General features: G+C 32.9%; 1 protein-coding gene across 6 annotated transcripts; it reads left to right on the top strand.

Annotated features, from left to right (window-relative positions):
* Nucleotides 1-6870: 6870 nt before the first annotated feature.
* LOC112704452 (protein ALWAYS EARLY 3) lies at nucleotides 6871-18385 on the top strand. Of its 6 annotated transcripts, none has more exons than XM_072201174.1 (21): nucleotides 6871-7243; nucleotides 8430-8633; nucleotides 8750-8884; nucleotides 9084-9182; nucleotides 9407-9469; nucleotides 9881-9958; nucleotides 10188-10374; nucleotides 10590-10840; nucleotides 10927-11305; nucleotides 11539-11616; nucleotides 12152-12354; nucleotides 12469-12519; nucleotides 12837-13163; nucleotides 13252-13430; nucleotides 13657-13939; nucleotides 14881-15114; nucleotides 15756-15917; nucleotides 16035-16178; nucleotides 16286-16510; nucleotides 17032-17328; nucleotides 17755-18385. In XM_072201174.1, exons 3-21 carry the CDS (start codon nucleotides 8753-8755, stop codon nucleotides 17917-17919), a joined length of 3537 nt encoding a protein of 1178 aa, XP_072057275.1. In that variant the 5' UTR covers nucleotides 6871-7243; nucleotides 8430-8633; nucleotides 8750-8752; the 3' UTR covers nucleotides 17920-18385. The 6 variants fall into 6 exon arrangements, with proteins under 6 accessions (XP_072057275.1, XP_025611507.1, XP_072057284.1 ...); XM_025755720.3 differs by having other exon boundaries at nucleotides 6925-7243; nucleotides 8533-8633; XM_025755721.3 differs by having other exon boundaries at nucleotides 6954-7243; nucleotides 8533-8633; nucleotides 16059-16178.
* Nucleotides 18386-18489: the final 104 nt, after the last annotated feature.

The raw sequence follows: 18489 nt of genomic DNA, 5'->3' as shown, positions 1-18489 counted from the left end.
TGTACCTGTGTATTTCTGGAGACTATGATAATGGTTGCCATTGTTAAATATGACTTTTTTTTAATTTATAATTTGTGTACTCCTATATACTATTTGTAGATCTATATACTATTTGGAGATGATGATAATGGATTAAAATGGATTAAAAATACAAATTTCAAAAAACTTAAAGGGAGTTCGCCGGGGGTAAGACGAACTCAATAATTTTTAGAATTTCATCGGGGTGCGACGAACTTGCTCTAAACAAAAAATCATATTTGGGAAATTAAAATTCAAAAATGGTGTTTGGGGAAATATAAATTTTTTTTATTTTATTTCTGAAAAAAAATCCTTTGAAAACCTTATATTTAATTGAGTTGAATGTGACTTTCTTAAAACGGTTGACAAGGGAATGTAGATCCAAATATTATTTTATTCTGTGTAACTATGTGAGAAATATTCAACTCAGCTGCTAGAGAGGTTCTAATCAGCATTCGAGTGTTATTACTGAAAAACGGGGCCAATTTATTAAGATTAACTCTTTACCCACTGAAACTCTCATAAGATTCCAAAAATTTATAATAGAGACACAACTATTTTCCGAGATTTTGCCAAATAGAATAGAATCATCGGCAAATAGAAAGTGATTTATAATTTGACATCTTCTGTTTATCTGGATTTCTCGAATGAGACTGTTTTGCTCTACTTTGTGTAGCAAGAAGGAAAGTCTTTCTGCACATAATAATAAAAAAAAAGAATAGAGGGTCACCTTGACAGATACTTCTATTTGGTTAAAAAAAACCATAAAATTAACCTTCCATAATAACAGAGCAAGAAACAGTTTTCAGCAATTCACGAATCCAGTCAATGAATCTCGATTTAAAGCCCAACTTCTCCATAATAAACCATAGAAAATGCCACTCCACCCTGTCGTAGGCTTTACTCATATTAAGCTTGAGTGCCATTTCGTATTCCAAGCTTCACTTTTTTGTTTAAGGTAGTGCATACATTTGTGTGCTATAAGAATGTTATCAAAAATAAGTCTACTTTTCAAAAATGCACTTTGAGTATAGCTAATTACCTTGTTCATACACTCTTGGAGTCTATAGACCAGCAACTTCGAAATAATTTTGTAGACAACAGAGGACAAACTGATGGACCTTATTTGAATCATATCGCTCGCATCTGAGACCTTTGGCATTAGATAGATATTGGTGTGGTTAAAACTTTTTAAAATTCTACCTCCAACAAAAAAAATTTTCACAGCCCGAAACATGTCTTTTCCCACTATATTTAAGTAGAATTGGAAGAATTTAGCCACCATATCATCCTCTCATGATGCACTCTGAGGGATGAATACTAAAAGTAGCTCGTTTTACCTCCTTCATAGAAACATGTCTTCTGAGCCTATGGTTCATGTTAGTTGTAACCTTAGGTTCGAAGTATGTGAAAAAATGCTCAAGATCCGCCTGATTGGAAGATGTGAAAATACTCTTAAAGTAGTCTTCAGCTACCTTAGCAATATCATCATTGGTTATTGCCATATCCCCATTATCTCTCTGCAGATGCCATATTTTATTTCTTCTTGCTCTAGATTTAAATTTTCGATGGAAGAAGTTTGTATTTTAATCTCCTTTCTTCTGTCATTTAATTATAGATTTGTCTTTCCAATAAAATTTCTCGTGCAAATATATTTTTTTCAAGCCGTTGTTCAAGTTCAAGTAATTTAATGTATCCACTCCCATGATGTCCGATGTTCGTTTTTGTTCTATGAGATTAATAAATTCTACGATCTCATTTTTAGAATTAGTAGGGCTGTTTTTTTTGCTAGAGAACCAGTGTCTAACCAATTTAAGCTTCTGAAATAATCTGAACATTACTGAACCTTTTATATCCGAGTTTCAAAACTCGCTGATAAAATTGCGAATTTGTTCTTCACCACACCAGCGGGATTGAAACTTGAATCTCCTCTTTGATCTCTTCGATTAGTAGTTAGTGTCCAAAAGGAGAGGGCATGATTAGAACTTGTCTCTGATAGTCTAAAGACTGTGGGTTAAGAGTATAATTGAGACCAAGATTTATCAACAAGTACTCTGTCAAGTCTTTTCCGAATTAGTTCATCATCCCTGCGTCTGTTAAATATTTTATATTTAATTCTATCCTTACAGCAGAAGTAGGAACCTTACCTTCTTGGGGTTGGCAAAGTATTCTTGAAAGGATGTGAGTTGTAGAGAAAGGCATTAGTTGAAAAGCAAGTTATGGTGATATCCGAATCTTCAGTGAACCATGGCTCCTTCCTCTTTACCCCTTCACTATCCCATCATCTGCGACACTACTATCAGATAGTTACCATTTGTTATGAGTAAAAGACTTGCTTTTGTCAAATAAATAGTGGAATCAAGCATTAATTTTCACATCTTTTTTCTCCAAAAATTACTCAACGAATCCTCTCCATAACTCCGAGAGAAGGTGAAGACACAATTCAGTGGGTGATGAATAGAGTAAAAATATATGATGTTGCATCAGGGTACATGTTTGCTTACCAATTTTACCATACTTCCATTGAATTTTATCTGAACTTCATGTAACAGAGGCCAATTTAGAGCCATTTATGGAAGTTGAAAATTTCTCACAAGATTTTGCTCTTTGCGTGAAAAATTCTCCATGGTAAGCTTCCTGTTTTATTTCCCATCCATCAACGGTTCACATCCACTCCGCTAATTTGTCCAATCTACAAGTCAACACCAGAATCACTCATGCACTGTTTATTTTTTTGTGGAGACGCTAATCTAATGTAGAAGAAGAGTCATTTTACTTACCTCATTCCAAATCCTAGATGTTCCTTGTTCTTCAATTGGTGGAGGGATTCAATATTACAAATTAGACTTCAGGAAACAAGCTCTCATAGAGCTCAATTGATTTTGATTATAGCTTGAAATATTTGGAAGGAGAGATGTCGACGAGCCTTCAAGCATGTCGAAGAGCCTCCAAAAAAAGTGCTAGCAACATTGTTTAAGTTTAACCAGAAACTATTTATTTTGTCTTATATATAATATCCTAAATTATTTTATTTACTTTTTTATGTTATTTTCTTCTTACAATTTTACTTGTTCATAAATATTTAAAATTTTTTTTTTGTTTTTGTCCTGACTTCTGCATATTATATTTATTTCTCTATTAAATAAAATATCACCAATAATTAAAAAAAAAAATAGATCACAGGGAGGGTCACTTAATTCAAAGATTTTGTTAACGTAGCTTTGACACTCGTTCACATTATAAATATAAACTTTCTTATTTAAAAGAATAACCAGTACATTTAAGGTTATTAAAAACTTAATGTTTCTTAATAAACATTTTTTTCATATTATAACCTTTAAAGTGTCTTAAGAATAGCTACGACCAAAACCCTAATTCAAATAGAAGACATATAACTTTATGAGTATTTAATTTATCAAGTGACTGGATTTAGTGATAAATTTCTTGTTTAGGATATTGCCAGCTATAACTTATAATTCAAGGAACATGTAATCTTAGCGGTCATAGTATGTTACATAATTTAAGCAAATTATACCCCCCAAAAAAATAAAATGTTGCCGTGCAATGATATCATGCAGAGTTCCATGAAAAACAGAGGAGTGAAAAATCAACTTGTGCTAGGTATATATCAAATTAATTATTAAAATAGAATATATATTACAATATAAAATATATATTTATAAAAATATTATTTATATATTTAAATTAATTATCATATATTTTTAAATTAGTTATTATATATTTTATATTTTATATTTTAATATATATTTTATTTTAGTGACTAATTTTAATATATACATAATATAATTATACATTAAAAATAAATTAAATTATTTAATATTTATATACAAATAATACATAATTATTAATTTTAATGATTAATTTTGATGCGTAAAATTTTTTTTGTTTCAAAAATTGTATGCTTTGAATTAAGAAATTAATTTAGAGAGTAATACTAGCTAGGAGCAACTGTAGTCCGTAGGCATTCCGTATTTTCGAATCATATTTTATAAAATGATATTTATTTACTCTTTATTGTTTTTTCTACTTTATTAATGTTTTTTGGAAATGAAAAGATATACTTATTTTATGAAACATAAAGCTTATTTCATAAAATATTTAAAAAAATGACTCTTACATACAGTCTTACCAGTTGATAAATGACAGCTGGCCATTCTACTTCATCGTCCCACTTGCTTTTCCATGAAGATTTTTTTAACTTGTACTCAAATCGAAAGGCAAGATTATTAAATCAGATTACATGAAATTTAAAAATAAAATTAAATAATTCTAATTCAAATTATAACAAATTATGTAATTCAAATTGAAACTGATCCACAATCACTTCTATAACTCATTGGCCACTTCTATCTTAATTTTTTCTTCGTTTTTTGTTGTTTTGAAATAATAAAAAAAGACAATTAAAAAAATAAAATATATAATTTATTTGTTTTTATTTTGTCTAAAAAAATTTTAATTTGTATTAAATATATCTTTAACAGATAATTTTTTTAAAAATTTAAAATTAATTTAATAATAATATATGATAAATATCTCCAATTTATTTATATTAATAATTTTTCTTATAAAATTAATACTAAATTAATCCTAATTTTTTTTAAAAATTAATAATAAAAAGTATATTTAATATAAATAAAAACTTTTAAAATAAAATAAAATTTTAAAATATTTTTAAAATTTTTAACAAACTAAAAAAAATCTTTGCCCAAAAGAAAAAGAGAATGAAACAGAAAGCCAGTTGGAGTTGCAGTAATGCTAGTGTGAAGTCTGAAAGGCAAGTGGGTCGCACGCACCACTGAGGCGCGTGAAGTGACTCCTGCGACAGGGATTGTTAACGTCAGCTGCTGACAATTGGCAATAGCGTGTGTGGAATCAACGGCTCAGATTAGATCTTAGACTATCCAACGGCCCATTTGCATTTTAAAATGTCGGCTAGATATTTTTTGCCCGTGCCTATACTGGACTGCAATTTTTCTTTCTTAAATAAGTTTTATTCTTTATAAATTAATCAATTTTTAATTTTTATTTTCTAATTTGGTAAAATTTAAAAAATTTCTGTTTCTTTTAATTTCTGCTGTCAATTTATTTCTTAAGTGCTATTCATAATGTAAGAAAATAACGTCATATTAACATTCATCATGTCAAATTTTATTCGACAAAAAAATACATTTTTATTTATAAAAATTTTAGAATGTTAAAAAATTTATTCATGAATAAATTAAATAAATTATATACTTATGAAAAAAAATTATTATTTTTATTCATAAAAATTCAAAATGTAAATAAATATACACAACATGAATAAATTAATATTTGAATAGTTTTGTTATATAAAAATCATCTTTAGTAGATATAAAACTAATTTCGTTTAAATTTATCAGCGTTTTAAATTAAAATTTTATAATTTAAAATAGTAATGTACTCCCAAAACTAAAATATTTTCTCCCATTTTATTCTGTTGCAATTATTTGTAAAAGGAAGCATATATTTGTCATAAAATTGTTATAAACTGATAGATAGACGAGCTGTTTCATGCCTTTGAATTTTGTTGCACCTTTGAATCAGTTATACACTTATACTCCCTTCGGATGTAGTAAATGTTACCAATTTTATTTGTTTGTCTATTTTATTATCTTGTTTCTTACATGATAATGCTATTATATTACCACTTCTCCATATGTGTAGAATTAAGTTAAATTTCAAGAAGGAACGAAAAATTAATTTTACAATGAGAAAACTGAAATAAAGTTTTAGGTGAAACAAAAACCACTAAAAATACCATGCCCATGCATTTACGTCAAATGAAAGAAACAATAGTCCAACAAGAGCACTTAACACCCCAATTTATAGTTGAGATTGGGCTTACAACAGTTACAGGCCCAAACCAATGAAAAAAAAAGAATCTCACACAGTCACACTTCTCTTGGGCTCTTGGCGAAAAAATCCCACCTTTGACTAACTAATTGGATAGGTGACTTGTTTGGCTAAACAAATTTCTGAGAGTTCCAATTTAGTTTTGTGTGTAATGAATTATTGAGTAACTGACAAACTCTTAAATAAAATTTATAATGGATTAATTCTTAACCTATGAAATTAAAAATACCATATAAAAAAAAATCCCACACTTAGATAAAAAGAAAGACAATGGTACATTTTTCACCAAATGTACAATATAATTGATCAATTATAAAAAGAGGAGTACTAGGAGCTAACAACTTTTGTGATTTGTAACCATCAAATAGTCATCAATAATATTTTTAATGGTATGAAATTTCATCTAATAATATAGGATTATTCATTTTTTTTTGCTGATTACATGCTAGACATAATTGAATAAAGTTGCTAGCCTCCAAATTTTTTTTTTTACAAAAATTTGTATGCAAATATCTTTATGTGAAGTTTATATCTAAGACAAATTTAACTAAATCATAAATCATCATATAATAATTCTCAACTATCAATTTTACATAAGGACAAACTGAGTCTTCACCTTGAACATTGCATGCGCGTGTGATTCAATTTGAACGCTGCTATATTCTCTGCTATAGCTATAGAACTGCTTCTGTATATCAAATTCTAACGCAAATCTTAACTCTATACCCTGTATATAGAAGATTTTTGGGATGCATTGATGTGCTATAACAATAACCAATGCTCATTTGTGCGTTAAACCAATCCCAACCCCAATAACCCAGTACAATAGTACCAGATTTATCTTCAATCAACTTTTGATGGTGACCATACAAATATTAAACAACTGAATTCTTTAAAACTTCATATAAACATAAACCACCAGTAGTATTAATTATACAATTGTTAAAAGTACACAACATTAACTAATTCATTTAAATAATCGTCAATACGTTGCAAATTGAAATGGAAAAAAAAAAAACATTGTTAGTTTTTGAAAATTTAAATTCAGTTTCACTTCACAACACTTAACTCAGTTTAAAGCGTGTGAAGGGAAAGAAAGAAAGAAAGGAAACTTGGCACCAATTATTTTAAAGTTTCGCGGTTATGCCCTCGATTTCATTTTGTTCACAACACCAACAACTACAACTACTACTTGCTTCTTCATCTCTTGTTTCTATTATATGCTTTCTCTGTCACTCTCGACTTCATCTTCTTCTTAAAGATTCCAATCAGATCCCTCCACAGAATCACTGTTACGCCTTCAATTCGCAATTTCAGTTCTCTACGATCGGTGAGCTTCAATTCCTTTTCCTCTCTTCTCGCTCATTCTATTGCCGCAAAACGACAATTGTTTTTCCTTCTGCTTAAATTCCCAATTTCAATTGTGCGTTACTTTTTTCCTTTTTTGAATTGTGGTTGCTAATTAGAGACCGCGGATCAGAGTGGGTTGATTCGGCAAAAGTAGTTGAATTCTTTGTTTGGTTTTGATTTTTTTTTTCATGAGCTAACCTGAAATGCTGGATGGGTTGGGTCTTATCTTAGGGGCAAGTGAATTAACTGGATCAATTAATTCTCAAGGTTTCTACAATTTCGGTTATGGGTTCTGAGTTTATTCCCCGCACATGCACTTGATTTTCCCTTTTGTGTTTTTTTTTTCTATCTACTTGTTAGTTTCTTATCTTAGCTGCCAAACTTTAACTGAGCTGAAAATTGTTTCCTTTGCTTCTAGTTGGGGCTATTTCTAACTGTGATTTCTTATTCTTTCGTTTATGTTTAGTACTGAACTGGGATTCTTAGTTTCAAATGGATTTTATGTTTGTTGGCGGGATGATCGAGGAATGAGTAAGAAACTGTGTTCTCGTTCTTCAGAGAGGGGAAATGGGTTTGGGTCTGTGAGATTAGATTGCATACTGTGAAAGTTTCTAAATGTGATGCTGTCTTGCTTCCTTGGAAGAATCTTTCTCTTCAGCGCATGTTTGTAGTTTATTTAACTGACAAGGAGCAACTTCTATGGCTGCATCTGGGTGCCTGTAACTTGGTTTCTGGGTTATCGATGGGATACAAAATAAGGAAACAAGTTCATGAAAATTAACTAAGAAAAAGGAGTGATAACAAAGTTGAGTTTGCAATGCAATCGCTTATAGGCTATTAGCCTTTGTGGTAAAAAGGTTTCAAACTTGCAATGCAATCAAAAAATTAAGAGCTGTTTATATTTGCTTCTTCTTTTGGAATTTGAAAAATCTCTATAAAAGACCAGCTTGATGCAATTTGGGCTAAGGGCCTGTCGTCCATTGTTACTATGTGGGTAGATTTTCCAGTTCCCACAAGGGCAAGGAGCTTGAACTTTCTTATTCATTATTTTTGCTAAATACTTGTATCTCAGGTTTTGTTTTTATCCAACTGCATAGTAAGACTATATTTCTGTCCAACTTATTTGTCGTTGTACAATCTGCTGCCCTCTAACATAGTGTATATAGGGAGAAAAATGTTGTGTTTGTTGTGATGCTGAAGATGGTATTGTCAAATGTGCATCATATATTCAATCACAAATGGACTTCAGGGCTGTAAGCTGATTTTCAGGGTGTATCTTCTGGATTTTGTTCCTCATCCATGTTGTATTTAGGGAGAAACGAGATTCCATTTCAGTATTTGGTCATCTAGAGCAAACTTTAGAGCCTCAAGTATGGAAGCTTTACATTGTGAAGATTTTGCTGAGATCTTTGTCAAGTTACTTCATTAGACCTAGTTTCTTTTGAAAATGATTTTCTAACTCTGATGCCCTTCTGCTTATTTTCAGATTATGGCCCCTTCCAAAAAATCCAGAAGTGTAAATAAGAGGTTTCCTAATGTTCGTGAAGCTGCTTTGAGTAAAGATAAAAATGCAGAAAATGCTAGCAAGAATAAGCAGAAGGCAAGTCCTGGCACTCAGAAGGTGAATGTTTCATAACTTCTTTGGAAATAACTTCTTTTCTTACACATGTATGCAATTAAAAGAAGGGAAAGAATTTTTCCCATTACTTAATGTTCATTTTGTCCCTTTGACCAAAATTCAAAAAGATTGGTGCAATTGGTTGGTCAATATGAATTTTATTTTCATATTTATAATTGTTTCAAATTTTGATGATATGCAGAAGAGAAAATTGGCTGACATGTTAGGGCCACAATGGAGCAAGGAGGAACTTGAGCATTTCTATGAAGCTTACCGTAAATATGGAAAAGACTGGAAGAAGGTTAGTTATATTTTTTAGTCCTACATAATGGCTAAAAGTTAACTCTCATCATCAGGTTTTTTATCTACTATGAATGACCATGTATCTAGAAAACACTGTTGCTTAAAACTCCATGGGAAGTTGGAGGATCGAGGCTGTTTTGTGAATCTTTGATGCATGACAACTTCCCTGTGCATTGTTATTAGTGAAAATATCCTTCAGTGACAGTTATACCATGTTTGCAGGTTTCTCTTGCAGTACGTAATAGATCCGTGGAAATGGTAGAAGCTTTGTACACAATGAACAGGGTAAATGCTGCATAAGTTTGAACATCGCAATTACTTTATTCATATTACTGAGTTGGATACTCCATTTATTCACTATTCATGAAGAAAAAAAATTCTAAAACATGTGTAGAGGTCTTAAAGTGATTTTAGCAATTTTGTATTCTTATACTTTTAAATACCACCTTTGTAAGCCATTAGGAGTGATCTAGTACTCTAGTGGTGACAGGGTTAGCTAGTATACATGAAGCGAGGGATTCAAACCTCATTGCCATGGATGACCAAAAATATACTACTTATGGTGTTGTTTTTGTATGATCTGGTATACACCATGATTGTTTTCATTTTGTTAAGGGTTACATTTCTAGTAGAATGGATATTAGTAAGAGTGGCCTATTGTTCGTAAAACATGTTATTCTTTGGATTTATTTTTAGGCATACTTATCTCTTCCAGAGGGCACTGCTTCTGTTGTTGGACTGATAGCAATGATGACGGATCATTATAGTGTACTGGTAAGAATAAATTTAAACTTTTGGCACATTTTCTTTAACATTTACACTGGCATTCCTATTTTTGCTACATTACCGTCCAATTGCAAGTTGTTTTCCCGTCCAACTGTGATATTAAAGATTCCCCTCCTGTTACATTCTTTTGGTTTGAATTAGTATTACAATTTGTAACAGAACCAACTTATGGAAATTTAGTTATAAGAAATGAAAATATATGTAATTTCATTGTCAGGGAGGAAGTGACAGTGAAAAGGAGAGCAATGAAGATGCAGAAGTATCTAAAAGGTCTCAAAAACGTTTGCGAAGAAAACAAATGAATGACCATAAAACATTAGAGGGACCCTTTTCAGATCATTCTCAATCACAATCTGTTGCATCAGGTGATGGTTGCTTGTCGCTGTTGAAGACTAGGAATTCTGGTGGGTTAATATGTCAAGCACATGCCAATGTTATTTCCTCTTTATTGTATTTTAATTTACATGTGTTTCCTTTAAAAAAAAACTCATTAATTGTTGCATTAAGGGATTATTGTTACTTATCTTTGGAATTTTTTTTTTAGAAAAAAATATATCTAGATTTCTCTTGAATAAAATCTGTAATGATCTTACCATTTTATTTTCTGAGATCGTTTCAGGGCTTACTCCTCATGCTGTCAGAAAACGGACTCCTCGAGTACCTATTTCACATTCCATTGGTAAAGATAATGCAGAGAAGTTATTTTCATCTGCCAGACAGGGGCGCAAACAAATGGTTGATACTAATGATGTTACTCATAAGATTGCATTAGCATTGGCCGAGGCTTCACAAAGAGGTGGCTCCTCAAAAATTTCTGCGTCTCCAAACAAGAGAGCAGCGCCATCACCTAGTAAGAAAAGTGGGAAGAAGGTAACAAGTTACTCCTATGACGACTTAAGTGGTCTTTTGTTATTTCTCTCAGAAAACTTAGTCTAGGTAGTTATGGTTGTCCACAGGTTAAATCAGAAATAGCTGGATCCAAGTTTTGCAGTTCTGATTTGGATGGGGGTAGTTCTGAATTGAGTTTAGGAAGCACAGAAGGAGACAATGGAGATTATAATAGAAAAACAGTTAATTGGACAAGTAGGGAAAACACTGGAAAAGGAAGGAGTCGAGAAAAGAGAGTAAAACACACTGGGAACAATTTAGAACCTGAGGAAAGTTTAAACATGCATTTGGATGAGATAAAGGAAGCCTCAAGTGGGACAGATGATGGTAAAAATCTGAATTTTATCAAATCAAATTTTAGCACTGATTTTGCAAATGCAAAGAATCCAAGTCCCTCTTCTTACAAGGGTTCAAAGAAGAGAAGTAAAAAACTACAGGTTGAGAAAGGTAGAAAGTTAACTCTCTTCATCTAATTAATAATTTGTATTGTTTCCTACTTTATAACCAAGGGGGTTTTTGTTTCAAATTTGAAAAAGAAAAATGATTTACGACTTAAGTATTTAGCATATCCTTTTCTTTTTTCCTTTTACCATTTCATGGACTTCAACTTTGTAAAATGAAGTACAGAAGTTACTAAGTTACTAATGCATCCATATCCCTTTCCCACTTCTCTTTTGTAGATGAAGCTTCGGCTTTTGATGCTCTGAAAACTTTGGCTGATCTGTCTTTGATGATGCCTGTTACGAATGCTGACAGTGGTAAGACATCTTAAGATTTCTGACATTTTAATCTAATTCCATTTATAATTTTCCTTCTCCCATAAGTCATTCGGAACAAACAATTAACTTGCATTGACATGAAACTGGTTATATACCCCAGTCCTGATCCTCCCTTCTGATGCACAATTCTCGGGTTTCCAATAACCTTGCCCGATATTAAATGGTCTCTCTAGCCATTTGGTTTGATTTCCAGACATTAGATACCAATTTAAATTTGAAAAGACTTCTTTTCATGGGAGTTCACAAATAAAGATCTCATCTGCCACCAGAAGAGTCTTGCAAACAAAGATTTTCTGACACGTTACTGATTACAGTAACTAGTTTTCTCTCATCCTGCTTGCTATTTTTCGAACCAACTATCCTATCATTTTAATTCAAGACCACTTCTGGCTTTTCAGCAACCAATCTCTTCCCATGAGAAATTTCTCTCAGAATGTATCATCCATGCTCAACTGTTGGTCTGTTGAAATATATGGCATAAAATCTTTTCATGTTCTATTATTTTTGGCCTCAGAGTCATCAGCACAGGTCAGAGAAGGAAACCATGATGTTGAGGAGTCTAAAGTGAAAATGCATAAGGCAACTAAGATTGAAAGAACTGCTTCAAGTGCATTAGGCAAGATCTTCTCTGACGGAGCTGCTATTCCTGAAGGGGAGGGTGTGAACCAGCTTAATGCAGGAATCAGGAAAAGGAAACAGAAATCTTTTAGCCTAAACGTGTGAACTTAATTTCCGGAATTCAGTTTCAAAATTTATGGTTTATGACTTTCTCTGTATTTTGTGTATGTTTATATATATGGTATGCACTAAGAAGTAACTTGTTTGATGCAGAATGATGAAACACATACTGATTCTCACCTCAGTGGCTCCCAGAAAATCAAGGTACATATATATATTTTTTGGGTGATTAACCAAGGTACATAGTTATTAGATAATATTATACCATTGTCAAGACTTTGCCCAAATGCTTAAGATGTTAGGTGAGTGGTTTTATTACATCTTAAAAGTCTCTCATATTTCACACACTGTATTCTACACACATGTATTCTAGTTGCTTACTTTTCCGTTTTGCTTCTGAAGTTTTCATTTCTGTATTTCATTTTGTATAAATCTATGAAATTTCCTTGATCTCCCAAAACTGTCCTCTCTACCATTTTCATGTATCTACTTATCATACCCGAACATTATCTTCATTATAGGATACTGATGAGGTCAAGAAATCAATGGTTAAAGGTAAGCGATCATCTGTTTCTACAACATATCCAAGACAACCAAAGGTAGTTAAATCCCCGGGAAAGATGTCTTCAAGTGGTAATGACAAAAGAGAAGGGGATGATTCAACTTCATCTCCCATAAAGGTTTCATCTGCTAACCAAGTCGGTCAAGTAAACAAAGGAAGGCCTAGAAGAAAAATGGGAAAACCAAAACCAATGGCAGAAGGAGATCCAGTGGTGTCTGGAAATATTTTCAGTAGTCAGCATAATAAATCCTGTGCTTCGGTCCAGAATAGTTCCTCTAGTCCCAAGGTTAATTATATTCCTTTTTATACAATAGTACTAATTGATTCATAATCTTTAATTAGGAAAGATGCCAATTTATTTTGGATTATTGTAGGGAAAGCTTATTAACTGCCTGTCTTCACATCAAGCACGGAGATGGTGCACTTTTGAATGGTTTTATAGTGCCATCGATTACCCATGGTTTTCAAAGAGGGAGTTCGTGGAGTACTTGGACCATGTTGGACTGGGTCATGTTCCTAGATTGACTCGTATCGAGTGGGGAGTCATTAGAAGGTATTTGATATGAAATGCTTACATTTAATTCTTCCAATGCATCATGACAATGTCGAGATTGACAATATATTACAGCATCTATATCCAAGTGGCCAAGATTTCAATGTGTGTGCTACTGCTACATCAACCTTCTCACATGATGAGGCATAATTGGGATATAAAACCATTCATTTGGGTTAATTTTGTTTCTGGAAATGTACTTAATCATCATGCTACTTTTATGCAGTTCCCTTGGCAAACCGCGGAGATTTTCAGAGCAATTTTTGATAGAAGAAAAACAGAAGCTTAATCAATACCGAGAATCTGTTAGATCACATTATGCTGAAGTTCTTGCTGGTACCAAGGAAGGCCTTCCTACTGATTTGGCTCGGCCATTAATTGTTGGCCAGCGAGTTATTGCTATTCATCCGAAGACAAGAGAGATTCATAATGGAAGTATACTAACTGTTGACCATTGTCGGTGTCTGGTTCAGTTTGACCAGCGTGAACTCGGGGCTGAATTTGTTATGGTATGTTTTCTTCTTTTTGATGGTAGAAGCCTTGTGCATCAGACTGCCTTTATTCTTATTGTTATTATTAAAATCCATGATTATATTATCATGGATGGGCATTTTGTTGCATTGGATAAGGTGTTTAAAAGATGCTTCTGTAAATAGCCAAGAGCCAAAGATGTGAAATTGATTGCTCACAGTAGATCCAGTTATATGGCATGTATGAAAGATGTGATTGGAGATCAAACTTAATTAGACTCTTGATTTGACTGTAGGATCACATGATATTCTAGTCACCAGATAGCAAACGATCCAATACATATGCAAAATCTTTTTGGCTTAAGATTGTTATAGAGTCTAATTCTATTGTGTGTGTGTTTTTTGGGGGGGGGGGGGGGACTAATGGAAAATCAAAATGAAAGGCTTTTCTGTATTGTTTTTTCCATGCAAGGTAAACTCTTAAATCTATAAACCCCCATAACATGCTCAATTGGATGTGTTCCTTTCTCCCTTATGCTTTGTCCAAGGAATTGTCGTGTGTACCACTGGAGCAAGTTAGGGATACTATAACCCATGTGTCCCACTGGAGCAAGTTAGGAGATACTTAGGTTTATTTATTACAAGCTTCACTGAAAAAAATGAAAGGAGGTCATGGGCAGTGGTAGTATTGAGCTGGAGAAGGCAGAGGATGTTGCTGCTGTAAAGGAGGTACTTTGGGCATATACCTAACCAATGTGAGACTATACGATTTGGCCCTGGCACCATAAATTGAACTGAAGGATTCTAGGCAAATATTACAAATTATAAACATGTCTTTTGGATAATTTTGTGTCAAATATCTTATTCCTCCTCTCATCTTATGTTGATCATGTTTTCCCATTATTATCCTCATAGTATGTCGAACTGATAGTTTTCTCTTGTACTAGCATAATGGTGACACTACTATTTTCATACTGCAGGATATAGATTGCATGCCTATGTATCCATTTGAAAATATGCCTACATCTATGGCAAGACACCACATTGCTCATTGTAGAATAAACGAGACCTTTAATGATCTCCGACTTAATGGAAAACTGAAACAAGAAATTATTGCTGATCACACAATATTGTCCCCTAGTGAGACTATAGATACTACTAAAGGTCTTCACATATTGCCCACTAAGCATGGAAGCAGTACTTTATCAAATCAGGTACAAATTTTTATTGAAATGGAATTTCAATTTATAATCTGTTAAGATGGTGATGATCTGATTGTTTCAGGTTCTTCAAATCCAAGATGTAAAATACATTGGTTCAGGATTTTAAGTTTTGCTAAAATTTTACCAAAAGAATGTTTAACCCCCCTCTTTTCTTGTCTCTTTAGAATTTATTTATTATTCTCACACATGCATATCCAGATTAGAGCTAGTTTATTCATCAATTTGTGAAACTAAAATTATAATTAAAAAAATAGAAAATTCCAGAGTGCAAGCTCATTGGAACTAAATTATGAGTACTCTAAGCTGACAGAATGGTTTGTGTATTAAAATCTTAGGAAGTCATATACGACTTAGACACAATCAGATACTAAATTATCTCCTTGCTTAATGAGTTCTATTTGTTTAGTTCTTCCCAAAGAATTGTACACAATCAGATACTTCAACACAAAACCCAACTCAGATGCATAATCATCTTAATTTTTTGTTTGATTCAGTCACACCCAAGTCAGAAACAGCATTATCTTAACTTTCCTTTCTTTTTCTTTTTCTTTTTTGGTAATGTTTCTTCATTTTTATGCTTTTAATGGGTCCCTGAGTAGTTTTCTTGCCATTTTTATACATGAATTTCTTAGGGAGTTTCACCAAATTCCAAATCACAAGTGAAAGCTATGTGCAATCAGATTTGTAATGCTCAACAGGCACCGAGTTTGCAACCTTTTCCTTTTGAACATGTTCATTCAAAAGAAGCTGACATATCGGCTATTTCAGAGTTGACTCGCGCTCTTGACAAGAAGGTACTGCCTGCAGCAATATCTGTTTCCCATTTTTGGTGTAGCCAAAATAAGAAGAAACTATATGCCTTTGTAATAGCCCTTTTTTTAAAGTTTTAAGATGGTAATTTGAATATTCAGGAACTTGTGATGTCTGAACTGAAGGTCATGAATGATGGGGTTTCAGAAAGCCAGAAATATGGAGACAACTCATTGAAAGATTCAGAGCCTTTTAAGAGGAGTTATGCTTCACTGATAAAGCATTTAACTGAAGTAAATGAGCAGGCATGGATTTTATGGATCACTTAGCAGATTTGATCACATGTTTATCTGTCGTTATACTTCCTTATTCCAAAAATTTACAATTGCATTAATTGGCTGCACTTCTGCAGGTTTCTTCTGCTTTGTTTCGCCTGAGGCAACGCAACACATATCAAGGCAGCACCACAGAATTATCACTAAAGCCCATAGCTAATTATGATGACCCTGGTGGTCAAGCTAGCTCCTCCAATTGTTCAGCATGTCATAACCAAGAATCTATACCTCTTGGCCATATAGCTGAAATTGTTGAAAGTTCTAGAAGAAAAGCCCGAGCAATGGTTGTTCAAGCTACACAGGTATAGAAAGGCTGCCCTCTTTTCAGCTAATTAATAAATAAAACATGCATACACTACAAAATCAGAGAACACAAACACTTAACCTCAATTTTTTTTAGAAGTACTTAATGTTTATATTAAATATATGGAACTTGATGTTATTCTTTTTATATATAGCATAACCTGCATATCCTGCGGTGGACAGTTAGACTGCCATCTATTTCAAATGCCTCCTTCAAGGAATGGTTTCATTTCAAGGACTTAAAAAATATTAACGAAGTTGATCAAATAATTATTTCTCTTTTAGATAAGAATAATGAATTAGCTATTTTGAGTGGAAAGTACGTATATGAATATTTGCCTGCTGATAGATAGCTGGTTTTATATTCACTTTTATGGTAGGTCTTTCTTAAAGTATTGCTGAGTCATACTCGCAACTTATGTTTTTTATCAGGATGACCAAACCATATATCAGTATTAATTTTCAGCTTTACAATCCAGTGATCAACTTAGACCACAATTTCTCAATAAATTCATTGCAGGCAATGTCAATATTTATGAAGACAGATAGTAAGGTTGAAAAGATCGAGGATGCTATAAATTTTATCAATAATCAGCTTTCAGTGGATGACCCTGCTGCTCCAGCCACAAATTCTCTGCCTGCTGATTCAATTCACGTCACTCTGGCTTCTCAGGATCAATTGACAGGAAACACATTAAATCCCTCAGTAAATTGTCATGCACAAGATGCCGAATTTAACAGTTCATCTGACCAAAATGAAATGAAAATTCCTTCAGAACTCATATCTCATTGTCTAGCTACACTGCTCATGATTCAGGTAAACCATATAACTATTAATTTTGCTATTTACTACAAGGAATTTCATGTCAATCTCCCCTTCCTATTGGTTAGCTGTGTGTATTGCATGCAGTTCAACAAGATCTGAGTTCTGACTCGAGCATAGTTATGCACATCTTATCCAGTGCTGTTTAATTGATTTCCCCCAATATTTTTAATTTATCATGCACTTATAGGGTTCTTAAGTCCCTTTTTGGGGTTTAAAATGTTATGAGAAAATACCATTCTACGGAGTTAATCAGCTTATTCAAAAAGCAACTTCCTTGCCGACAAGTTTTGATTTTATATTTTGTAGTCAAAAGATTAAATATTTCAAGAAGTCATTTTCTGCAAATTGATTGAACAAGTTCTCCTGGTGGATTCTTAAGACCACAGCCTGATCTGTCTTTGATAAAACCTATTGCAGAAGTGCACGGAACGACAGTTCCCACCAGCTGATGTTGCTCAGGTACTAGATTCCGCTGTCACGAGTCTGCAGCCATTTTGCTCAAAGAACCTTCCAATATATGGGGAGATACAGAAATGCATGGGTATCATAAGAAACCAGATATTGGCACTCATACCAACTTAGCTTAGTTTGAACACCTTCCTCCAGTTGTTTGTGAATCTTCAGTGCTCATCAGAGTTATTAGGCTGGTTCATCTAAATGAGGCCAGAGTTCTCTGGAATCTCACTTGACATATAAATTACTTTCACCTTGGTGGGAACCCATATTTTAACATTTGAAGGGAAAAACACTGATTAGGAACTGTTTAACACGCCACGTGTATCTAAATGAAAAGGGAAGATTATACATCACCTTATTCTCTTTTCATATGTACATAATATAAAAAACGAAACCACCATTGTGATTAGTGAGGGTAGCAGTGTGTGATGTCAAATTTTCTGTGTATTTTTTTTAATTTCACTTTTTTTACTTTTTATCATTGGGGAAAAAACTCTCGAGAAGAGAAGCTAAGCCTAGCATGGAGGTAGTGTATGCTATTGGCAACTGTAAACAGGTAAATTAGTATATAAGTTCACAATTATTATTATAATCTTGATGCCTTGCTTTGGAAATCAGTATATAAATACGCCTCATTCAGTCCTTTTTGGGAAATCTGAACTCAACTAATATATACCATAGAATATATGAATTTGG

Source organism: Arachis hypogaea, chromosome 1 (assembly GCF_003086295.3).
Source record: "Arachis hypogaea cultivar Tifrunner chromosome 1, arahy.Tifrunner.gnm2.J5K5, whole genome shotgun sequence".
In the NCBI taxonomy this organism is placed as follows: Eukaryota; Viridiplantae; Streptophyta; class Magnoliopsida; order Fabales; family Fabaceae; genus Arachis; species Arachis hypogaea.
Note: the sequence above shows the minus strand (reverse complement) of the source record. Positions and strands in the feature narration are given on the sequence as shown.

What these genes read in the sequence shown, in the direction of transcription:
- LOC112704452 (XM_025755720.3), top strand. Translation starts at nt 7,057, where the DNA reads ATGCCCTCGATTTCATTTTGTTCACAACACCAACAACTACAACTACTA. An exon ending in AGCAAACTTTAGAGCCTCAA is followed by an intron (nt 8,634 to 8,749) that starts GTATGGAAGCTT and finishes GCTTATTTTCAG; the next exon opens with ATTATGGCCCCTTCCAAAAA. An exon ending in CTACACTGCTCATGATTCAG is followed by an intron (nt 17,329 to 17,754) that starts GTAAACCATATA and finishes AACCTATTGCAG; the next exon opens with AAGTGCACGGAACGACAGTT.